Source organism: Oncorhynchus tshawytscha, unplaced genomic scaffold (assembly GCF_018296145.1).
Source record: "Oncorhynchus tshawytscha isolate Ot180627B unplaced genomic scaffold, Otsh_v2.0 Un_scaffold_3920_pilon_pilon, whole genome shotgun sequence".
Taxonomy (NCBI): domain Eukaryota; kingdom Metazoa; phylum Chordata; class Actinopteri; order Salmoniformes; family Salmonidae; genus Oncorhynchus; species Oncorhynchus tshawytscha.
In genome coordinates this window covers 284,524-309,989 of record NW_024609812.1, presented here as the reverse complement: position 1 = coordinate 309,989, position 25,466 = coordinate 284,524, and the positions used below count along the sequence as shown (strand labels likewise).

General features: G+C 41.9%; 1 protein-coding gene across 9 annotated transcripts in view; it reads right to left on the bottom strand.

Annotated features, from left to right (window-relative positions):
- Positions 1-25,466, bottom strand: part of col7a1l (collagen type VII alpha 1-like) — a 127,753-nt gene that overhangs the window by 48,307 nt on the left and 53,980 nt on the right. For all 9 annotated transcript variants that reach the window (XM_042318654.1, XM_042318655.1, XM_042318647.1 and 6 more), the window contains exons 24-60: positions 23,040-23,183; positions 22,349-22,536; positions 21,925-22,002; positions 20,726-20,743; positions 20,602-20,628; positions 20,363-20,431; positions 18,532-18,612; positions 17,734-17,760; positions 16,975-17,019; positions 16,640-16,717; positions 16,240-16,335; positions 15,866-15,892; positions 15,348-15,401; positions 14,872-14,943; positions 14,617-14,676; positions 14,466-14,501; positions 14,292-14,336; positions 13,529-13,564; positions 13,064-13,108; positions 9,729-9,764; positions 9,590-9,625; positions 9,440-9,472; positions 7,315-7,386; positions 6,709-6,768; positions 6,409-6,444; positions 6,211-6,291; positions 5,947-5,982; positions 5,138-5,182; positions 4,945-5,016; positions 4,776-4,802; positions 4,416-4,445; positions 4,098-4,136; positions 3,603-3,665; positions 3,492-3,524; positions 3,208-3,267; positions 2,951-2,983; positions 1,293-1,358 (exon numbers count right to left, since the gene is read on the bottom strand). In XM_042318654.1, the coding sequence (XP_042174588.1) occupies positions 1,293-1,358; positions 2,951-2,983; positions 3,208-3,267; positions 3,492-3,524; positions 3,603-3,665; positions 4,098-4,136; positions 4,416-4,445; positions 4,776-4,802; positions 4,945-5,016; positions 5,138-5,182; positions 5,947-5,982; positions 6,211-6,291; positions 6,409-6,444; positions 6,709-6,768; positions 7,315-7,386; positions 9,440-9,472; positions 9,590-9,625; positions 9,729-9,764; positions 13,064-13,108; positions 13,529-13,564; positions 14,292-14,336; positions 14,466-14,501; positions 14,617-14,676; positions 14,872-14,943; positions 15,348-15,401; positions 15,866-15,892; positions 16,240-16,335; positions 16,640-16,717; positions 16,975-17,019; positions 17,734-17,760; positions 18,532-18,612; positions 20,363-20,431; positions 20,602-20,628; positions 20,726-20,743; positions 21,925-22,002; positions 22,349-22,536; positions 23,040-23,183 (2,084 nt within the window). The remainder of the gene's footprint in view (positions 1-1,292; positions 1,359-2,950; positions 2,984-3,207; positions 3,268-3,491; positions 3,525-3,602; positions 3,666-4,097; positions 4,137-4,415; positions 4,446-4,775; positions 4,803-4,944; positions 5,017-5,137; positions 5,183-5,946; positions 5,983-6,210; positions 6,292-6,408; positions 6,445-6,708; positions 6,769-7,314; positions 7,387-9,439; positions 9,473-9,589; positions 9,626-9,728; positions 9,765-13,063; positions 13,109-13,528; positions 13,565-14,291; positions 14,337-14,465; positions 14,502-14,616; positions 14,677-14,871; positions 14,944-15,347; positions 15,402-15,865; positions 15,893-16,239; positions 16,336-16,639; positions 16,718-16,974; positions 17,020-17,733; positions 17,761-18,531; positions 18,613-20,362; positions 20,432-20,601; positions 20,629-20,725; positions 20,744-21,924; positions 22,003-22,348; positions 22,537-23,039; positions 23,184-25,466) is intronic.

The window sequence follows — 25,466 nt, the reverse complement described above, 5'->3', positions numbered from 1 at the left end:
ACTTGGGTCAAACATTTCAGGTAGCCTTCCACAAGCTTCCCACAATAAGTTGGGTGAATTTTGGCCCATTCCTCCCGACAAAGCTGGTGTAACTGAGTCAGGTTTGTAGGCCTCCTTGCCCGCACACGCTTTTTCAGTTCTGCCCACACATTCTCTGTAGGATTGAGGTCAGCGCTTTGTGATGGCCACTCCAATACCCTGACTTTGTTGTCCTTAAGCCATTTGACCACAACTTGGGAAGTATGCTTGGGGTCATTGTCCATTTGGAAGACCCATTTGTGACCAAGCTTTAACTTCCTGACTGATGTCTTGAGATGTTGCTTCAATACATCCGCATCATTTTCCTCCCTCATGATGCCATCTATTTTGTGAAGTGCACCAGTCCCTCCTGCAGCAAAGCACCCCCACAACAGTATGCTGCCACCCCCGTGCATCACGGTTGGGATGGTGTTCTTCGGCTTGCAAGCCTCCCCCTTTTTCCTCCAAACATAACGATGGTCATTATGGCCAAACAGTTCTATTTTTGTTTCATCAGACCAGAGGGCATTTCTCCAAAAAGTACGATCTTTGTCCCCATGTGCAGTTGCAAACCGTAGTCTGGCTTTTTTATGGCGGTTTTGGAGCAGTGGCTTCTTCCTTGCTGAGTGGCCTTTCAGATTATGTCGATATAGGACTTGTTTTACTGTGGATATAGATACTTTTGTACCGGTTTTCTCCAGCATCTTCACAAGGTTGATTTGCACTTTTCGCACCAAAGTACGTTCATCTCTAGGAGACAGAACGCTTCTCCTTCCTGAGTGGTATGACGGCTGCGTGGTCCCATGGTGTTTATACTTGATTTATTTTGGTTTTCCCATGATGTCAAGCAAAGAGGCACTGAGTTTGAAGGTAGACCTTGAAATACATCCACAGGTACATCTCCAATTGACAGAAGCTTCTAAAGCCATGACATACTTTTCTGGAATTTTCCAAGCTGTTTAAAGGTACAGTCAACTTAGTGTATGTAAACTTCTGACCTACTGGAATTGTGATACAGTGAATTATAAGTGAAATAATCTGTCTGGAAACAATTGTTGGAAAAATGACTTGTGTCATGCACAAAGTAGATGTCCTAACCGACTTGCCAAAACTATAGTTTGTTAATTAACAAGGAATTTGTGAAGTGGTTGAAAAACGAGTTTTAATGACTCCAACCTAAGTGTATGTAAACTTCCGACTTCAACTGTATATTAAGTCATGTCAAATGTAATTACCGTATGTGTATGTTATGATGATGACAGAAACATACTCACTGGGGTCCCAGGTAAACCAGGCATTCCAGCAATCCCCACCCTGCCTTGGTCTCCTTTCTCTCCCCTCTGCTCAGACCGACACACACAGGCACGCATGCACACACGCACACACACACACACACACACACACACACACACACACACACACACACACACACACACACACACACACACACACACACACACACACACACACACACACACATTCACATGCACACACACACGCCCACACACACACACACACGTTTCCCATCTATAAGTGGGGTTCCTTGCTGTTACGGATACAAGTATCCTGTGTGTGTATCCTGTGTGTGTTTCTTTTCTCTCCTTCTCCCCTCACAGGTGAAAATCATCACTCCCCAATCAGACAACAATCAATCATCAATCAGAAGACACACCTCCTCCTGTTTCCTACCCTATCACAGTTCCTTTCCCTTGGTTTAAAAACCCCATCAGTTGTTTGCTCTACAGCTCAATCTCTCTGTAAATGCCATGTCTGTAGGTCTCTGTGTTTCACTCTCTCTTTGTGTCTTAACCTCTCTTTTGTTTGAGCACCTCCAAATCACTTTGTCATCTCCTGTGAGTATTGTTTTTGGTTATGGTGTTTGTGTTTGATTGCTGGTGGGAAAAGGGGAAACCAAGACAAGTCGCCCATGGGCATACACTACCCGTAGGTAGACTTTGTTAAAAACACTAGTTAGAACTGGGCGGACCACCCACTGTATTTTTGGTTAGTTAGTTAGCTGTTAAATTAGGCTAGTCTAGCTTAGGGGTGTTTTGGATGCTTATGTTTCTTTCCTTGGGTCCAGCTCAGCCCCTTTTCCTGCTCCCCCCATTACCGTGTGTTTTACAATAAACCCTGAGTTTGACGGTATAATTTCAGTTGTCGTGGTTATTTCGTTCACACTTTTACTTTGTCACAATTATAATTTGCATGAGTTATGTTACGGGTCTCATTACCATCCCCCCTAGACTGTCGGGCCAAAAGGGATTCGTAACACTTGCCCTCTGTATACATTATGATATTGTTAAATGACTCATGGATGACTAACAATCATCAACTTAGTACAACATTGCTAGTACATAATGTTCAATGAATAGGCTGTAATCACCAATACCCCATACAGTAGGTGAACCTGTGACAAGTTCCTGCTGAGAGAAGTCCATATACTAGGCACAGCAGAAGGCTTTCTCATCAGACGCCTTAAACATGTACATTATGAAAATCACACCACCAACTGTATGGTTTTTGATCATTTAAATGAATAATACCTACTGTTTGATTCTTGAAGAATATAACTTAGAAAAGCATTGTGAGCTAGTTCGGCTGTCTAATCCCAACGTAACCCAAAACATCTTCTGAAGTACTTGGTTAGTCCATGCACATCATCAATTAATGTAGTGTAATGCAAGAGGGAAACTGCTGTGGTCCTAGGGAACCACAGCCAATGCAGGGTTTTGTCTCACCAAGCAGTAACACTCCCTGAATCAACTGATCATCAGCTAACAACGGTCTTTAATTTAAACCACAATTGGTTTAATCAGGTTTATCAGAGCTGGGCTTTAAACACTGTAGCTCTGTAGGCCTGCAGTTATCATCTGATTAAAGGAATTAGAGCAAAATGTGTTTATTCGAAGGGTATGAATACTGCACTCACCGTTCCTGCCTCGCCTGACTTTCCTGGGTCACCCTGCAGACAGGAAACCATTCAAAGCACAACACCTTGATTATCTGCTACAACTTTTTATGGATTAAACGATCAACACCCAATTTTGTCAATGTGAACTCTTCCTGTGATAATGGTTCTGTTATGCTGACAAACTACAACAATACATCTAGTCTATGTACGTGTATGTTTGTGTGTGTTCACACTAGAATAACAACAACAGATGTGAGGGGATGAGGTGTCCAAACCTTGGATCCAGGTTTTCCTGGTAACCCATCCAGACCATCTCTCCCTGACACAGACCCTCCCTGTCAAACATGTTATCAGGGGTCAGATGTAAACATCAGTTACAACAATGTAATACCAATATAAGCCCTCAACCTTCACCCTGTAGGTCACAGTTATTTAGAGGTCATTCAACGTTGTGGGTATTACATACATAGCTTCTATCAGCCTGTTCACAGAACGTTTGAAAAGTCTTAGCGATACAACTTAGCGACAGAGCTCTTCATTGTTACTCATGTGGTCATACCGTTCCTGGAGATCCTGGTTTTCCATCAGGACCCTACAGAGAGAAGAATACAGTGCTATTATTACCATGACCTGCCAAACATGACCTGTGACCTCTAAGCATCACACTCACCCTTTGTCCAGGCAGACCTGTCTCCCCTCTGAGACCGGGCTCTCCGGGATGTCCTGGTTCACCCTGATGGATGAGAAAACACACCAGCCCCAATTGAATAGAATAGAAAACAGCATAATCAAATAGAATAGAAAATAATATAATAAAATAGAACAGGGTATTTCTGGAGAAGAGCTGGAACAATACATGTCAATGTATTACACTGTGATGAAGTACATCTATTAAACTGTGATGAAGTACACCTATTATACTGTGATGAAGTACATCTATTATACTGTGATGAAGTACACCTATTATACTGTGATTAAGTACATCTATTAAACTGTGATGAAGTACATCTATTATACTGTGATTAGGTATATCTTTTTTATACTGTGATTTAGTATATATATTATACTGTAATGAAGTACATCTATTACACTGTGATTAAGTACATGTAAATCTATTATACAGTGATCCATGTCATGCCGATGACGTAGATTCCACTTATCTCACCTTGATCACCCTAGTCAGGATATTGTTGTCTGAACTGAACTGGAGGGAACAAACACAACAGAAATATGAAACAAGTCCAGTCCTCTTCATAAAGGGTCTTGAAAGGGTTAAATTAAAGATGGACTAGTCATATGAAACTAAATGAACCAACCAAAAAAAGTTCATGTTCAATCACATGTTTTCATCTAACTCCCTGGATATATAATCTAACCCCTTGGGCTTCTAGGAGCATCAAGCATCTTCTCACTGGTTCCATCTGCCAGGGATGGCTGAGTTCATGGAAAGTTGTTCTGAAGAGGTAACGGATGATGGACTTACTTGCGCGCCTCCCGGAGGTCCTGGTTTTCCCTTCAGAGGGGAGACCATGGGAACAAAACAAAACAAGAGGAATGTGCGGTCAACTAGCAGCTAGTAAACACATTGTGCTAGCTGAGCAGTCCTGCATCACCATCACAATACTGATGGGAGATGCAACACTCACTCAAGGGGAACATAACATGATTTTTCATTTGTGCATTTATCAGGCTAGGAATATAATTAGAAACACAAGAGTGTTGATGTTCCTGAACAATGGGCGAAGTCAGTGACGTGAGACATTAAACCAAGTGTGATGGAGAGTCAGTCAACCGCTGCATGCAGTGATACATGTCCGTCATGTTGTTGTGAATGTACACCTACAGGCTCTCCTTTCTTTCCCTCCGTTCCCTGAAACAAAGAGGAAATCATATCGCTGAACATATCCAACCACGCTGAGCAATTCAAATCAATCCGGTTTGTATCTTTGACAGTGACTAATAAAGTTTTACAAACAAAATGGCACTTGATAGTAAAGTCAGAAAATGCTTACAGGCAAACCAATGTTCCCGGTATCTCCTTTCTCTGCTGGGTCCCCTGGTCGTCCCGGTAACCCCAGTGGGCCCTACAGTCACAGTATAGAGTGAGGATAAGCCAAGAAATATCCACTCCAACCAACAGTGCAGCATATTTCAAACTTGTGTGCAGAGAAATGATAAGAGTTGGGTAGAACATGAAGACATTACCCTTGTTCCTCTCTCACCAGGCTCACCTGCTGGTCCCTGCTCTCCCTGAGGAGGAAGCATTCATAACAGAGAGAAAAACTGTGACTCACCGCATGTTTGTGGGTGTTGTATCCAATCATATGCTGTAGGTGCTGTGTCTAAATATAATGCTGTTGTAGCGATTGAGGAGGAACAGCAGGATTGGGGCTTGAACCAGTAAACCAGAGGTAACATGGTGAGTGAATTACCCTGTGCCATAGGTTCAGAGCTATTGGCAGAGGTTTCATTGCATTTACGGTAAGTTACTTACAAGGAGACTATACTGAAATATAAACTGGGTGGTTCAAGCCCTGAATGCTGATTGACTGAATGCCATGGTATATTAGACCGTGTACCATGGGTATGACAAATCATTTATTTTTACTGCTCTAATTACGTTGGTAACCAGTTTACAATAGCAACATAGAATAGAATAGAACCTCTGGGGTTTGTGATATATGGACAATAATCAGTAATAATCAATAATCAGCAAGTCAGTTAAGAACAAATTCTTATTTTCAATGACAGCCTAGGAACAGTGGATTATCTGCATTGTTTAGAACGACAGATTTTTACCTTGTCAGCTCAGGGGTTTGAACTTGCACCCTTTTGGTTACTAGTCCAACACTCTAACCACTAGGCTACCTGCACATGCCATGGCTAAGGGCAGTGTCCAGGCACTATGCGTTGCATCGTGCATAAGAACAGCTATGGTATATTGGCCATATACCACACATCCTCGGGCCTTATTGTTTAAATATTGTCCAGCGGATACAGATGCATGAACTCACCCGTAGTCCTGATTCTCCTTTGATTCCAGGCACACCCTATAGACAAGGATAATTGTCACGCCAATAGTGTCATCTAACCCATTCTGACTGTTTGAAGAACAATGTGAATGTATTGATCCCATTTATCTCTCTCTCTCTCTCACTCACACACACACACACACACACACACACACACACACACACACACACACACACACACACACACACACACACACACACACACACACACATCATTGCAATAACAGCCAGTCATGATTTACTTACATCTTTACCTCTTAGTCCTGGTGCTCCGGGATTCCCGGGGACCCCAACAGTTCCCCCTGCCCCTTTAGAGCCATCGTGCCCCTGTAAAGATGGAATCACTGACACGCTGCGTGTATGTTTTATTTGAATATCTCTAAAATGCCCCTACAATGTAATGATATTGATAGCATGTAAAGTGGACTGAGAGAAGTTATTTACCTTGGGTCCAGGTTTCCCAGACAAGCCAACATTTCCCTGTAAGGTGGAGGAGACCAACAAACGCATCAAACATGTCAGCCTGTCCTAGAGTATCATCATGGCTCATCTGACCAATAGAGAAAATAGATAAATATGCATATCTAACTTATCAGGTGCAGGACAGAAGATCGTATCAAAGAAAAGGAAATGTCCAGAACAGGTATGCTCCCATGGTGATTTAAATCAGACAACCTTTCGATGCGACTTGGATCTTCGTCAGGTCATCTGACCAATGACACACAGCGGTAGTGAAGCACTCACCCTTTCACCGTTTTCTCCCTTTGGTCCCTGCTGTCCAGGAATGCCGAACCCAGGACTACCCTGTAGAAACCCAACAGACAGACCACACACAACATCGTTGTTTCTCTATCCGGCCGTCACAACACAATAATATGTTATATGTAACTGTTGTGTCGACCATGTGATTGTTATGTTGACCATGTAATTGTTGTGTCGACCATGAGATTGTTATGTTGACCATGTAACTGTTGTATCGACCGTGTGATTGTTATGTTGGCCATGTAACTGTTGTGTCGACCATGTGATTGTTATGTTGACCATGTAATTGTTGTGTCGACCATGTGATTGTTATGTTGACCATGTAACTGTTGTATCGACCGTGTGATTGTTATGTTGGCCATGTAACTGTTGTGTCGACCATGTGATTGTTATGTTGACCATGTAATTGTTGTGTCGACCATGTGATTGTTATGTTGACCATGTAAATGTTGTGTCGACCATGTGATTGTTAAACCTACCATGTGATTGTTATGTCTGCTGGGTAGGGGTGAATTTCAGGGTAGGAAATGGGTTATGGTGGAACCTGAGGTAATGACAAGATGGATGACACTATTCTGTGTGGTTTACCTTCTCTCCTTTGACTCCTTGGACCCCTTTTACTCCCTGGGGTCCAGTCGGACCGATGGGACCAATGTCACCCTGAGTAACACAACACAGACAGTCACACACACACAGGCCAATCAATAAACACAACACAGACAGTTACACACACACAGGCCAATCAACAAACACAACACAGACAGTCACAGACACACAAGCCAATCAATAAACACAACACAGACAGTCACACACACACAGGCCAATCAATAAACACAACACAGACAGTCACACACACACAGGCCAATCAATAAACACAACACAGACAGTCACACACACAGGCCAATCAATAAACACAACACAGACAGTCACACACAGGCCAATCAATAAACACAACACAGACAGTCACACACACAAAGGCCAATCAATAAACAATAAACACAACACAGACAGTCACAAACACACACAGGCCAACACACAGGCCAATCAATAAACACAACACAGACAGTCACACACACAGGCCAATCAATAAACACAACACAGACAGTCACACACACACAGGCCAATCAATAAACACAACACAGACAGTCACACACACACAGGCCAATCAATAAACACAACACAGACAGTCACACACACACAGGCCAATCAATAAACACAACACAGACAGTCACAGACACACAGGCCAATCAATAAACACAACACAGACAGTCACACACACACAGGCCAATCAATAAACACAACACAGACAGTCACACACACAATAGGCCAATCAATAAACACAACACAGACAGTCACACACACAAGGCCAATCAATAAACACAACACAGACAGTCACACACACACAGGCCAATCAATAAACACAACACAGACAGTCACACACACAGGCCAATCAATAAACACAACACAGACAGTCACACACAGACAGTCACAGGCCAATCAATAAACACAACACAGACAGTCACACACACAAAGGCCAATCAATAAACACAACACAGACAGTCACAGACACACAGGCCAATCAATAAACACAACACAGACAGTCACACACACACAGGCCAATCAATAAACACAACACAGACAGTCACACACACACAGGCCAATCAAACACAACACAGACAGTCACAGACACACAGGCCAATCAATAAACACAACACAGACAGTCACACACACACAGGCCAATCAATAAACACAACACAGACAGTCACACACACACAGGCCAATCAATAAACACAACACAGACAGTCACAGACACACAGGCCAATCAATAAACACAACACAGACAGTCACACACACACAGGCCAATCAATAAACACAACACAGACAGTCACACACACACAGGCCAATCAATAAACACAACACAGACAGTCACACAGGCCAATCAATAAAGACACACACAGACAGTCACAGACACAAAGGCCAATCAATAAACACAACACAGACAGTCACACAGACAGTCAGGCCAATCAATAAACACAGCACAGACAGTCACACACACACAGACCAATCAATAAACACAACACAGACAGTCACACACACAAATCAATAAACACAACACAGACAGTCACAGACACAAAGGCCAATCAATAAACACAACACAGACAGTCACACAGACACAGGCCAATCAATAAACACAGCACAGACAGTCACACACACACAGACCAATCAATAAACACAACACAGACAGTCACACACACAAAGGCCAATCAATAAACACAACACAGACAGTCACAGACACACAGGCCAATCAATAAACACAACACAACAATCAAAAGCAGCTTAGCAACCAAGGGGACCTTTGACCTGTTGTTTTAACAAAGAAAGATCTGAAGAGCCCCTCCTTAAACTTTTAACAATAGATCTTGGACGACTACATCTAGAGAGGAAATAGCTATCTCTGTGGTGTATCATGGGTAATCCATGAGTCCCCAGTGGCCACTAAGCAGAAATGTAATTGTGTTGTTTGTTGACAGGCAGGCCTGGGGATTTGGTCCTTGTTGTGAGAGAATACTCCCACCACCAATTAACAGCACTTTAACTGTTAGGATACGATGGCTTAGAGTTTGTTGTAATGCAGATGTGTGGTTAGGGGCACCTTAGGGTTTGCAGGTTTTACCTAAAGTTAAAAATACTTAAACAATAATACGTCACTTACCCTGGTACCCTTCTTTCCTGTGGGACCTAGGATCTGTTGTGATGAAACGGAGAGTAAGCATAATATTATGCAGGATATGATAGTACTGTGTATAAAACATGTAGCTAGGTAAATACAGTCAGGGAGAATTATTTGGTCTTGTAACATTACCCCTTTGGCTGGGTCACCAGGAACTCCTCTCTGTCCCTGTGGAGTGAGACCAAAGGCTTACCTCTCTCACTCTCACTAACACTCACACTCTCACTAACACTCTCACTAACACTCTCACTAACACTCCATGAATACTCACCTCATCACCCTTTTGGCCAAGAGCCCCCGCAAAGCCCTGAGAGAGCGGAGGACAATATATCTATTCATATCCTGAACAATACACATAACAAACTTACCTGAACTTATTATACAGAAAAGAAATATATCTTGCTAAATAAGGTCATCAAATCTCATAACTAGGGCCCTGTGTTTTGGTTAATCATGTCACATGACCTGGATTTGAACTTTTATTTAAAGCTTTTTCATGAAACTGTCCCCTTTTCTTTTTATGTCAATTGGTCCAGCACCATCCCCAGACAATTGGTCCAGCATCATCCTCAGACAATTGGTCCAGCACCATCCCCAGACAATTGGTCCAGCACCATCATCAAACAATTGGTCCAGCACCATCCCCAGACAATTGGTCCAGCACCATCCTCAGACAATTGGTCCAGCACCATCCTCAGACAATTGGTCCAGCACCATCCTCAGACAATTGGTCCAGCATCATCCTCAGACAATTGGTCCAGCACCATCCTCAGACAATTTGTCCAGCACCATCCTCAGACAATTGGTTCAGCACCATCCTCAGACAATTGGTCCAGCACCATCCTCAAACAATTGCTTTCATTTTTGGTGTAATTCTCATTTCTGGAAAAGGCTTAAAATAAATCTAGATCATATAACATGATAGCCAAGAACACATAGGCCTACTCATAACATACGAGTCATAACAAGGTACATTTCAACAACACTTTCTGAAAAATGAAAAATTATAACATTCATATTTATTTGTTATGGGTTACAGTGTTAATTGGCCAATTGAAATAAAAATATTAATGTCTGTCAATATCAGCCATTGGAGCAAATGCTTGACTGAAATTATTCATACTTTTCCAAACATAAACAGTGCCTTCGAAAAGTATTCAGACCCCCTGACTTCTTCCACATTTTGTTACATTACAGCCTTATTCTAAAATGGATTATATAAAATCTAAATCCTCAGCAATCTACACACAATACCCCATAATGACAAAGCGAAGAAAGGTTTTTAGAATTTTTTGCAAATGTATAAAAGAATATATAAAAAATACCTTCTTTACATAGGTATTCAGACCCTTTGAAATGATCACCCTTTGAAATGGATCATCCTTGGGATGTTTCTACAACTTGATTAGAGTCCACCTGTGGTACATTTAATTGATTGGACATGATTTGGAAAGGCACACACCTGTCTATTCAAGGTCCCACAGTTGACACAGCATGTCAGAGCAAAAACTAAGCCATGAGGTCAAAGGAATTGTCCGTAGAGCTCAGAGACAGGATTGTCTAGGCACAGATCTGGGGAAGGGTACCAACAAATGTCTGCAGCATTGAAGGTCCCCAAGAACACAGTGGCCTCAATCATTCTTAAGTGGATTCAGTTTGGAACCACCAAGAATCATTCTAGAGCTGGCCGCCCGGCCAAACTGAGCAATCCGGGGAGAAGGGCCTTGGTCAGGGAGGTGACCAAGAACCAGATGGTCACTCTGACAGAGCTCTAGAGTTCCTCTGTGGAGATGGGAGAACCTTCCAGAAGGACAACCATCTCTGCAGAACTCCACTATTCAGGCTTTTATGGTAGAGTGGCCAGACAAAGCCACTTCTCAGTTTTGTCAAAAGACACCTAAAGACTCTCAGACCATGAGAAACAAGATTCTCTGGTCTGACGAAACCAAGATTAAACTCTTTGGCCTGAATGCCAAGCGTCACGTCTGGAGGAAACCTGACACCATCCCTACGGTAAAGCATGGTGGTGGCAGCATCATGCTGTGGGGATGTTTTTCAGCGGCAGGGAATGGGAGACTAGTCATGATTGAGGAAAAGATGAAAGGAGCGAAGTACAGAGAGATCCTTGATGAAAACCTACTCCAGAGGACTTAGGACCTCAGACAGTGGCAAAGGTTCACCATCCAACAGGACAATGACCCTAAGCACACAGCCAAGACAGCGCAGGAGTGGCTTCGGGACAAGTCTCTGAATGTCCTTGACTTGCCCAGCCAGAGCCCGGACTTGAACCCAATCAAACATCTCTGGAGAGACCTGAAAATAGCTGTGCAGCAACACTCCCCATCCAACCTGTGGAGAAGAATGAGAGAAACTCCCCAAATACAGGTGTGCTAAGCTTGTAGCGTCATAGCCAAGAAGACTCAATGCTGTAATTGCTGCCAAAGGTGCGTCAACAAAGTACTGAGTAAATGTAAATGTTATATATATATATATATTTAATTAGCTTTGTCATTATGAGGTATTGTGTGTAGATTGATGAAGGAAAAAAACTATTTAATCAATTTTAGAATAAGGCTGTAACCTAACAAAATGTGGAAAAAGTCAAGGAGTCTGAATACTTTCCGAAGGCACTGCATAATGGAACTCAGAAGGCACTGCATAATGGAACTCAGAAGGCACTGCATAATGGAACTCAGAAGGCACTGCATAATGGAACTCAGAAGGCACTGCATAATGGAACTCAGAAGGCACTGCATAATGGAACTCAGAAGGCACTGTATAATGGAACTCAGAAGGCACTGCATAATGGAACTCAGAAGGCACTGTATAATGGAACTCAGAAGGCACTGTATAATGGAACTCAGAAGGTTAATTAATTTGAGATAAATTTGAGATAATGATGATGATGATGATTTGAGATAAACCTCCTGTATTCATTATGCACATTGCAATTAGGTTGAATTAAAAGCTCAGTGATGCAAGACCTTCTCAGATAGACCATTAGTCCTGACACACCCATAGCTGTGGGAGGTAGGGGTGCTGAGGGTTCTGCAGCACCCCCTGAAAAATCAGAATAAAAAAAACATATTAATAATAATAATAAAAGTAGTGCACTGGGCCTTTACTAGTCTATTAGCGGGCCGATGTAGCCCATGGCTGGACAGGTTGGAGGAGGATGGCTGCCCACTTCAATCTAATCAGCTGGGTTAATTTCCCTAAGGTAGACACACTCCTTCACACAGATAATATGTGGAGGGAGAGGGCAGTGACGAGGGAAGGGGAAGTGGATTCACCTAACTAGTTGCAAACTTTCTCAATGAAAAGTTACAACACAAGCGATTTGAAGGATAAAGAGAGCAAATTTGTAATCAGAGGATTTGTGAAGGGAGGGTAAGCCATAAAAGCCCTACAGACTGTAAGTCAGGAGACTCGAGGCCGTCTTCAATAGGCACCAAATGGAAGACAAACTGAAACGGAGAGGGACTACCCGGACTTGTCCAGTAAGAAACACTCATTTTTGTTTTCTGTTTCTGCATGCCCAAATGAACACAGCCCAGGTTTGGTAGTGTGGTAATGATTGATTCTGTAATGGCTGGTTATACTCACTGTCACTCCCTGTGTCCCCATAGGCCCCACCTCTCCTCGATCGCCCTGTAGGAGACATAACCATAACATTACCACCACATTATCACCATGATCATAATCTGATGAGCTACTCACCCACCTGACTGTAGAGTAAAAACATACTATCTATCGTAGCAGGAGATGTGATAACTGTTATAAGGTGGGGACTTGCACTTCATTGGCTTGTGCTCGGACTGGCGTACGCAAACAGATGCACGGACACACACACGCACGGACGCACACACGGTACACACCCAAAGCCCTTTAATAATGGATCTGATCACATTCTAAGCCATACACAGCCCAGCGATTGACCTGGAGCTGAAATAAATAGATTTTCTCATTTAATCAGCTGATGAAACACCACTCTTATTAATTATTCAGAGAATATTTCAATATGAGGCGGCGTAATGAGCGGTAGAGCAAATCAGTGTGGATTTAACTGACCTTATCCCCTTGGATGCCTTTCACTCCCTTCTTCCCCTAAATGAGGAGAGAAACAGTAGTGGAAAAAGTACTCAAACCTCATACTTGATTAAAAGATACTTTAATAGAATGACTAAAGTAAAAGTGAAGTCACCCAGTAAAATACTACTTGAGTAAAAGTATTTGGTTTTAAATATACTTAAGCATCAAAAGTAAATGTAATTGTTAACATATACTTAAGTATCAAAAGTAAAAATACAAATAATGGAACATTCCTTATATTAAGCAAACCAGACGGCACAATTTTCTTGTTTTTTAATTTACGGATAGCCAAGTTCACATTCCAACACTCAGACATAATTTAAAAACGAAGCATTTGTGTTTAGTGAGTCCGCCAGATCAGAGGCAGTAGGGGTAACAAGGGATGTTCTCTTGAGTGTGCAAATTGGATCATTTTCTGTCCCCCAAAGCATTCAAAAAGTACCGAGTACTTTTGGGTGTCAGGGAAATATATGGAGTAAAAAGTACATCATTTTCCTTAGGAATGTAGTGAAGTAAAAGTAAAAGTTGTAAAAAATATAAATACTAAAGTAAAGTACAGATACCCCAAAAAACTACTTAAGTAGTACTTTAAAGTATTTTTATCTTAAGTACTTTACACCACTGGGGAGAAACCATCCAGCCGGAATAATTTAATTACGAAAGTCCGTATATAAAGTACATGATAATGGTCTCCACTTTTGTATGTGTATTCAATATAAACAAATAAAAGGTTGATGCATACCCGTGGTCCGACAACCCCTTGTATCCCTTGAACACCAGCCTCTCCCTTAGAAAGGCAGAACAAAGATGATACTTCAATGGTGTGAATAACTAGGTCCATACTGCAGTCCAACGGGTTTGCAGAGTTCCTATGTTGTTTGAGCTTCAAATCAAAGTGTTAACATAAATGAAGTACCTTTAGTCCCTCAGGTCCTGATAGGCCTATATTTCCCTGCAAGACAAAGTTAAACCAATGATTAGCTAATACGTGACTAACAAACTACACAATTCAGGTGAAGCGATACACACACTTCATGTTGATGAGTCCATGTATGAACTGTTTGTACCTTCTCCCCTGGCTCTCCACGAGGCCCCTGGACACCGGGAACCCCGATCCCCTCCTCTCCCTGGGAAGAACAGCACAAATCACCAATCAGAATCCTATCATAACCGTAATCAGATCAACATGCAGTATGATACCCACACAAACCAATAGTATTCAAATATGATATTCGCTGTGGCTTCATTCAAATATACAGAGGAAACCACAAGATAATGTCCCTTCAGGTATACTGTAACTTCTTGATGAAGGACACTCTTACCTTATATCCCATTTGACCTGGGAAGCCTGGAACACCATCCATTCCAATGGGACCAGGTAACCCTGCTTGGCCCTGGTTTGGGACAGACAACAAGGAAAGGAAGAAAGATTGAACAACACATGAACTAAAAGACAATACTTAGAAATAGCAATGTGGTATTATAGTTTAATTAACACAAACTGAGCATAATAAATCATCAGAATTTGGTGGGTGCTTCTATTTGTCCTATTCAGAAAGTGTTTTTTTTTGCTTATCACATCTCTCCCTGAGACACCATCAGAGAGTTGTTTCACTGCCAGTGTCTGAAATTATCAATGGTAACCCTGAAGCAATTAGGGTTAAGTGCCTTGCTCAAGATCACATTGGCAGGTTTTTCACCTTGTCGGCTTAGGAATTCAAACTAGCGACCTTTCAGTTACTGGCCCAACACTCTAATCGCTAGGCTGCTCGCTGCATAACAGAAACTAAACACTTACATCTTTACCATGATCTCCTTTGTCTCCTTTGGCCCCTGCTTTCCCACGCAAACCCTTTCAAAACATCACAAAACACTAATGTTATTTCATTAATAACATACCAGCAAGGAAAAGAGATTAAATTTGCGTTTATCAAGTTATTGGGCAATATTAAACATAGATGTAGCATGAATGACTTGTATTAATTTCTTTTGTATTTATCCAGGTGAGTCCTGTCGTGACAGGAAGCTCTTTTTCAAAGTAGCCCTGGCAAAGGCAATACATGACCCAATACTAGTTTTGAAAAATCAACACCCATTTCTAGAATTGTCAGCAAAGCCCAAAATGTGTGTTTAAAATGCGATCTCTAAAACTAATTCATAATCCTGGCAGCATTGATTTATTCATATCAACACCGTGCCAGTTTTTCATTCCAATTTAGGTGAATTCCATTGACTTAGCAAGCTCCATCTTCCCTTGACCCAAAGCAGTAACTATACTGTTGAAGAAAAGAAAGGAGAAAGGAACCACCCACTCACTTTAGCACCTGCCTCCCCATGTTCCCCCTGCAAGGGAAGTATGGAACACAAACACATCAAATCAATCAATGTTGTGAAACCCATATCATTTAAGATTGTTAAGTGACCGGCCACAGAAGGTCAATGTGAAATACATTTTATCATATGAACTGGTTACAACGGAGTCCCTCAGGGATGTATTTTATCCCCAATATTATTTACCATTGTGTGCTGACAACATGATACTTGTAGTATGTATTTTTGAATGACACATCAACACACATAACATACAGAAAACTCAAAATGGGGTCACAGTCTTGTTGAACGATTATTATTATGTGATATAATAATAATAATAGTATGTAAGATCTACCCGCACTATCTGTCTGTCTTACCTTAACAGATATCCCTGAGGACCCAGGTGAACCTGACTGTCCAGGCAGGCCTGAGGGTCCAGAGACCCCTGGTACACCCGGAGCCCCTTGGGGTCCCTTTTATCAGAGCAGGACAGGACATTAAACAACAACCATATAATTTGTATTCCTTAATCAGAGGAAGCATGTAGTATCAATTATTTATGATGTTGAATGAACAAAACAAGGTATTTCAGGTAATACAATTTCCAAACCCTTTCTGTAACATGTATATCCCTTTATAAGGCCTTTATAAAGCCTTTATAAAACATGTATATCCCTTTATAAGGCCTTTATAAAGCCTTTATAAAACATGTATATCCCTTTATAAGGCCTTTATAAAGCCTTTATAAAACAAAGGATCTGTGTTGTGAATACTCACTGATGATCCAGGCTCTCCCTTTCGTCCAGGAGCATAATGGCCGTCTCCTATGCCCCCTATGACATACCCAGGCTCCCCCTGGCAGAGAGAGGTCAAAGGTCACATAATATCACCTTATGGTGAACTTGTAGTATGATTATCTAAAACTTGAAGATAAAAAGAGGGCGACAAAGGGTTTGGCATGAAGGCAGAAAGGTCTATAGGTAGAGTTCAAACTTAACGCTTTAATCACTTGACCCTATTGGTTAGCATTACATTTCATATTGCCCAGATAATCCTAACATTTCTTATAACATCTACTTGCTTCCAGACTCATGTTGTTCGGTTGGACTTACCCTCTCTCCTCTCTGGCCTTTTGGACCAGTGATACCAGGAGGCCCCTGTGATTACAGAAAATAACATTAAAATCAATACACGACAGCGTTCACAATGACACACTAGATCACCTGACAGGAAATCATATAAGGATGAGTGTAATGACATGATTAGGCAGCCACCTGAAGCCACGGGAAATAAAGTTTTGAATAAAGATGGCTGAATGAATACACACTTGTTCATTGCTCACCAAAGCTAGCTAGTTTAATATTGCATGGTGTCAGAAATAACCGTTAGTTTCACCGTTATGGAACCAATTTAACCCCCACAAACTTTGAGCCTTGAGGGAAACATCTCAGAAAACTGGAGACGACGGATTCAACAGTTTAAGCTAGGAAATACAACTGAGCAACTTAATTTCATGTGCCCACAGGTGTCAACATAATCATAGTATTATGGAAAACTGTCACTCAAAGTGCATCTATGATTAGTAACGACATGTTTTTATTATGAAGGATTAAAAGTGGAAAGAGTTGAAGAGAACAAGTTGAAAACAGAACACAGGCATTAATGGCCTTATGAGTGATTCTGAAGAACAAGACCTAGGGTCTGCATCCTAAAAAGCACCCTATTCCCTATATACTGCAGTGCACTAGTGTTGACCAGAGCCCTATAGGTCCTGGTCAAAAGTAGTGCACCAACTTGGGAATAGAGTTTGAGCTTATGGGTACACTACTAGACACTAATAAACATTGCCTCCATAAGCACATTGAACATACCAGATCACCTGGAACACCTTCTAAACCCTGAAACAGAGAGAAAACTGGCATTAGAAATCTCATTTACATAAGTGGCATAAATTCAAATGTAGTTAATAAGCTGTGAGCAAAACTGTCATTTCAACCAGTTTTGCACAATGGAAAGCTTAAGCTTAATTCCTAGAATAACTTTAATTTGTGGTGACAGGCACACAGAAGCACCTTAAAAAATGTAAATCACACACACACACACACACAGTAACGGTGCATAAAAGTCCAATACATTGTTAAAACAGGACAAGTTTTACATCATCCCGATACACTGACTATACAAAACATTAAGAACACCTGCTCTTTCCATGACATAGACTAACCAAGTGAATCCAGGTTAAATCTATGATCCCTTATTGATGTCACTTGTTAAATCCACTTCAAATGAGTGTAGATTAAGGGGAGGAGACAGGTTAAAGAACCATTTTTTGAACGGGGTGTTGTAGTAGGTGCCAGGTGCACCGGTTTGAATATGTTAAGAACTGCAACGCTGCTGGATTTTCCATGCTCAACAGTTTCCCGTGTGTATCAAGAATGGTCCACCACACAAAGGGCATCCAGCCATCTTGAGACAACTGTGACAAGTATTGGAGTCAGCATGGGCCAGCATCCCTGTGGAACACTTTCGACAGCTTGTCGAGTCCATTCCCTGACAAATTGAGGCTGTTCTGATGGCAAACGGGGATGCAACTCAATATTAGGAAGGTGTTCTTAATGTTTTGTACACTCAGAGTACAATAAGACTGTTTCTTTCTCTGTTAGATTTACCCGTTGTCCGGCTGAACCTGGGGGTCCAGTTCGTCCTGGTCGTCCTGGCAACCCGGGGACACCATCTGTTCCAGGAAGTCCCTGTTAAATGAAAAAAATACAGTGTCAAAAAATACACAACATAGATTTGCTTTCCATGTTTCTTTTCTGTTTGGCTTCTTTATCTGTTTTGATACCACTATCATTGTTCTACTACACACCTTCACGTCATATGTCACTGAGAAAAACAATACAAATATTGTCCAGTATCAATGAACACTGAGGACACACTGAGATCAATAGGATCATTGTATTGTTGTTTGCTACGCCTGGTGCTAAGCTGAGTGGAGGTGGAAGGTGTGCTGTCCTGGGCCCGGTTTCCCGAAAGCAATGGAATTTAGGCTTCCCATGTTTTAACGATGCATCTTTCCTACAACGGCCAACAGTTTAACATGCGTTACCCAAAACACCACGCAGAAAAAACACTCGCTAAGTGCGTCGTTGGAGCATGTGTCAATACTGATAGGGTGGAAAGAAAGGCAGCACTGCTCTCGGATCAGCTTTCTCCATTGAAATCTTACCTTAACACTAGAATTATTCCACAATACTGACCATGGATCAGCTCCTAGAGCTATATTATCACCTAATGGCTGCTAATATTGAGGCAGCTTATTCTAATGCTTACCCTATAGTAATTACACTCGATCACAGATTCATTTGGCACATCATTGCACACGTTCTTACACATCATGAAATATATATAAATTACAGACAGCGTAGCTTACAAATATAACTCCATTAACTGAACATGTAGTTAAATATTATTTAAATATTTAGGCCTACATTATGTAGACTATAATACAGTCATCTAGCATTGAATTTTAAACATCTTTTTATCCTTCACTTCATCCCACTAGGGACAGATGTCTATTCAACACCTTTTCCATGTTGGTTTAACGTCATTTCATTGAAATGATGTGAAATCAACGTTGATTCAACCAGTGTGTGCCCAGTGGGATGTTCAATTACAGACATTAGCAACTTTGTATTTCTAGTCAATTTCGTTCCAAAGTTATCGCTGATCACAGAGAGAAATATAAACAGCTTGACTGTGTTTAGCAGAGATCTTCTGTGTACAAACAGCTTGACTGTGTTTAGCAGAGATCTTCTGTGTATAAACAGCGTGACTGTGTTTAGCAGAGATCGTCTGTGTACAAACAGCTTGACTGTGTTTAGCAGAGATCTTCTGTGTACAAACAGCTTGACTGTGTTTAGCAGAGATCTTCTGTGTATAAACAGCTTGACTGTGTTTAGCAGAGATCTTCTGTGTATAAACAGCTTGACTGTGTTTAGCAGAGATCTTCTGTGTATAAACAGCTTGACTGTGTTTAGCAGAGATCTTCTGTGTATAAACAGCTTGACTGTGTTTAGCAGAGATCTTCTGTGTATAAACAGCTTGACTGTGTTTAGCAGAGATCTTCTGTGTATAAACAGCTTGACTGTGTTTAGCAGAGATCTTCTGTGTATAAAACAGCTTATTAAAACACAATTATAGGACCAAACAAAGACAGATTGTTGAATGCCTAACTGTCAGATGCTACAGAAGAATATATAGCAGCGATTCTGTCAACTTTCATCATCAATTCTGACACACGGCCACTCAAAGAAACAAACAATCAAACACACACAAATGCACACACACGGCTGGGAGCAGCACAGGACCAGCCACGGGGCAGTGATCTTCAAGCAGTGGGGGTTAAGTGCCTTGCTCAAGGGCACAGCACTCTACTGTATCAGTGTGTGTAGATGATAGCCTACATAGACGACGTATGATGAGAGAGTTACCACTTACTCTCTCTCCTTTCTCTCCTTTGGACTTGAGGCCAATTGACTCAAACATCGCAGTGTTTTGCTGCAGTCTCTGTAATCAAACAAATGTCATGGAATTATGGCAGATGAATGAATAAATAAATGACAATGAATGAATGACAATGAATGGCTGGATAAATTGATGAATGACTGAATGAATAGATGACTGAATGAATGGCTGGATGAATAGATTACTTAATTAAATTGTGGTGTAGTACATACCAGTCCACCATTACCAGAGCCATCTCCCTGTTAGTGACAGACAGAGAAAAAGTGAGGTAAACATAAAGTCCAAATATCTCATTTAATCACCAAGTTAGAAGTAACTAAATATAACTGTACTCACCTTTTCACCTTTCTGCCCCTTTGAAAGTGAATCAGAAAGGATAAAGAGATTAATCTATTAATCAAATAAAGGTCAGTCCATGTTTCCAAATGACAGTGGGTCAAAGGTCAGCTAAAGAAGGAGCCCAGTGGGCAATGACGTCATTACCAGAACTGGTCGGAATGACGTCATTACAAGAGCTGGTCGGAATGACGTCATTACAAGAGCTGGTCGGAATGACGTCATTACAAGAACTGGTCGGAATGACGTCATTACAAGAACTGGTCGGAATGACGTCATTACAAGAACTGGTCGGAATGACGTCATTGCCAGAACTGGTCGGAATGACGGCACTGCCAGAACTGGTCGGAATGACGTCATCGCCAGAACTGGTCGGAATGACGGCATTGCCAGAACTAGTCGGAATGACGTCATTACTAGAACAGGTCGGAATGACGGCATTGCCAGAACTTGTCAGAATGACGGCACTGCCAGAACTGGTCGGAATGACGGCACTGCCAGAACTGGTCGGAATGACGTCATCGCCAGAACTGGTCGGAATGACGGCATTGCCAGAACTAGTCGGAATGACGCCATTACAAGAACTGGTCGGAATGACGGCATTGCCAGAACCATTACAAGAACAGGTCGGAATGACGGCATTGCCAGAACTGTTTGGAATGACGGCACTGCCAGAACTGGTCGGAATGACGTCATCGCCAGAACTGTTTGGAATGACGTCATCGCCAGAACTTGTCAGAATGACGGCACTGCCAGAACTGGTTGGAATGACGGCACTGCCAGAACTGGTCGGAATGACGGCACTGCCAGAACTGGTCGGAATGACGTCATCGCCAGAACTGGTCGGAATGACGTCATCGCCAGAACTGGTCAGAATGACGGCACTGCCAGAACTGGTCAGAATGACGGCACTGCCAGAACTGGTTGGAATGACGTCATTGCCAGAACTGGTCGGAATGACGTCATTAGCAGAACTGGTTAGAATGATGGCATTGCCAGAACTGTTCGGAATGACATCATTAGCAGAACTGGTTGCTGGGAAGGAACAAACCATATACGTAGAATATATTCGATTTCTATTGGACAAACTGGGATATGTGATGCTGACACAAATAATGAAATAGGCAATGATGAGGATGGTGATGATGGTAATGTTGATGATAACAGTAATGATGATGATGACTAAGAGAAGGACGTACCTTGCACTGTAAGGAGCAGGGGCCCTGGGGTTTGGTCAGCTCATCAGGGTCATCAGTTGGAGTGTCCAGCTGGGCAGACTAATAAAAGTGGTCAAACACATTGATATTGACCTTATTATATGACCTTGAATCAGAGGCTATAGGTCATTATTATTTAAATCCTCATTTCTACCTCGAGAACATTCTAATTCCAGCTGGAGGGGGAGAGCAGCCCAGTTTCACATCTCTGTCATAATTGGCTGCTTGACAACATTCTACACTTCATACTTAACTAACTGTGATCCCAGCTAAGGAGACATATTGAGCAAACGTTATCAGCAAGCTAGAATGTTTTAAAACAAGCACGTTGTTCCAAAAAGTCCCGATGAAGTACCTTTCATTTCAAATGATATATTAGTTTCATTCAGACGTGTGTATTCTGTACCTCGTCGTGTTGTCTGAACTCAGAGAGCAGCGCCTCGCTGCAGATGTTGCTGATGAACTCTCTCTCTATGGAGGAGAAGTCATCAAAGTCCCTGGCGTAGAAGATGTTCTGGTAGCTGGCTGGATATGCTATCTTCTTCAGCTCGTCCATGTCTGCATTGGCCACCCCGATGGCCAGCACACTCACACCTGAGAGTGGAGTCAATATCAGAGAAGAACGTGAAAATACATGATATAATGTTATACAAAGCAATATACAGCAATATGCAAAGTCAATGGCTTCTGACAAGGACCAGTTACTGGATATCACTACATGTATCAAAGACAGGTGAGATATGCCTGTGTAGATTAATTTGTGATAAAGAGATGTTTTCAGGAGCTTGCGTGTCAGTAGCAACGGCTCCTAATCAACAAGAACAAAATGGCTACAATCCTTAGATGTCCCAAGACATTGACCACGGTTTTGACTAGATGGTATACAGCTACGAACGGAAGTTACTTTTCATAGCAGGTTAGGAGAATTAACGTAGCAGGTTAGGATAATTAGGTTAAGGTTAGGAAAAGGGTTAGGGTTAGATAAAATGCACTTCTAGCCTGCTTTGAAAAGTCACTTATGTCCGTATCTGTTTACCATCTAGCCACAACCTTTGACCCCCAGTATGTAGAGTATGACCACTGATATCTTAACTGACCATAAGCCTGTGCGATCCTGGAGGGTTGCTCCACATCGTCCACGGCCCGGCCATCTGTCAGCAACACCAAGACATGAGGCACCTCCTGCCTCATCCCCAGAGACTCCTGGAACAGCTCCTTCAGAACGTAGCTCATCCCCTTCCCTATGAAACAAAAATACATTCACTGGCAACATCACTATCAATATGTACACACACACCAGTGGAGGCTTCTCACAGGAAGAAAGAGAGGACCAACCCTACAAAATGTCTTCTTTTTTTTTAAATAGTGAAACATAAAAAGTTATCATTTTTAGATAAAACTATACTAAATATATTCACATCACCAAATAATTTATTAAAACACACTGTTTTGCAATGAAGATCTACAGTAGCCTCAACAGCACTCTGTAGGGTAGCACCATGGTGTAGCCGGAAGACAGCTAGCTTCTGTCCTCCTCTGCGTACATTGACTTCAATACAAAACCTAGGAGGTTCATGCTTCTCACCCCCTTCCATAGATTCACACAGGAATTATGACAACTTCCGGAGAATGTCCTCCAACCTATCAGAGCTCTTGCAGCATGAACAGAGCTCTTGCAGCATGTTGTCCACCCAATCAAAGACTCAGAGAATGAATCTAGTACTGAAAGCATAAGCTAGAGCTAGCTAGCACTGCAGTGCAGTGCAGTGCAGTGCAGTGCAGTGCAGTGCAGTGCAGTGCAGTGCAGTGCATAAAATATGGTGAGTTAGTTGACTCAAAGAGAGAGACAGACAATAGCTGAACAGTTTTGAACAAATTAATCCAAAATTAAGGAGAAGTGAGGGAGCAAGAGAGAGTGAGAGAGAGAGAGAGCTAGCTATATTTCATAGTATATATTTTTTCACTTTCACTTAGATAGCATTGAATGCAACAAGCTAGTCAAACACCCGGGCAAACAGAGAGGAAGGGATGGGGAGGTAGCTGACTATCGCTATCCAGCACTGAAACTCTTCCAAGTCAAGTTAAGCTTTTGGTTTTATAAATGTACTGCCACCCAGTGCAACTCCTAAACTGTTTGCTGCTAACTGTACACTGTACTGTATGATTGTAGCATGTTTACTGACACATTAGTTCTAGTAGCTTTGTTGACTATGACGTGGCAATGATATAGTCTGTATGACTTGGAAATGTTTTTTCACCTGGTCACAGATAGTCCACAAGTGAAGGGAAAAGGTAAGAGGAAGAGAGCACGTAGATAGACGTGAGAAGGAATTATATGTACAACGAGCAGTTTGTATGTGGCTGCTATGAAAGAGAACTGTGTTTGCGTGTGATCAGGGGTGTATTCATTGTGCGGATTCTGTTAAACATTTCTTAAACAAAAGCAAATGAAACAAAAAGGGGATAAACATAACTGAATTTGTCCAATAGAAACTCTATTTTGCAACTGTTGGACTAATGATTATACCGTAGATCAGGTAGATGCAGGCAAGAGTGTGCAAGGTGGTATTGAATGTGTCACTGTCTGTCCGTGTGTCACTGTCTGTCACCTCAAATCTTTCTCTCGACCTGTGTGCTCCTACGTTGTAAACTTTCATTCATAGGCTGGGTTGTAGCAACCTCATGATGGGTACAGGGAAGATTTGACTATCATGTAGTAGCCTAAACCTACCAATGTTACATTGAACTGGGTGAATGGAATATGAATGACAGTCATCCAACATGCTGTAATAGAAATAAGGCCATGTTCGTAAAAATATATATATATTTTTAAAATTGTACTTTTATTTAACTAGGCAAGTCAGTTAAGAACAAATTCTTATTTTCAATGATGGCCTAGGAACAGTGGGTTAACTGCCTGTTCAGGGGCAGAACGACAGATTTGTACCTTGTCAGCTCGGGGGTTTGAACTTGCAACCTTCCGGTTACTAGTCGAACGCTCTAACCACTAGGGCTACCCTGCCACCCCTAAATGATCATCCTCCCTCATCTTAAAAGGCACCGACCGCCACTGACACACACACACAGACTTGGTCGCAGGCACTTACGCAGGCACAATATAGAGAATCAATGTGTATTGAAAGTGAATAGGCATGGAAGGTGTGTCACAATTTCAAAATGCAACCACAACTGGAGACAGCTTGTCATTTTTGGAGACGGGCGTTTGACAGACAGGGCTGCGGTAGCTAGCAAAAGAGGGTAAAAATGGTTGCTATCCAGCTGTACACAACATCAGCTGGCTAGTTAAATATCTTGGCTAACTGTGGGGCGAAACCAGCACCGGACTACCGCATTTGGGCCCCGGGGGCATCAACCTCCATAAAGCTATGAGAACATGCTGGAGTTTTAAAGAAATTTCTACACTTTTTGCCATGGGTCAGAGAGAAAAATGACTGTTTTATAGCTCATCTCATGCTACTGTTCACTTTTTGCCATGAGGTTAAGAGAACATTTTGCAGTTTAAA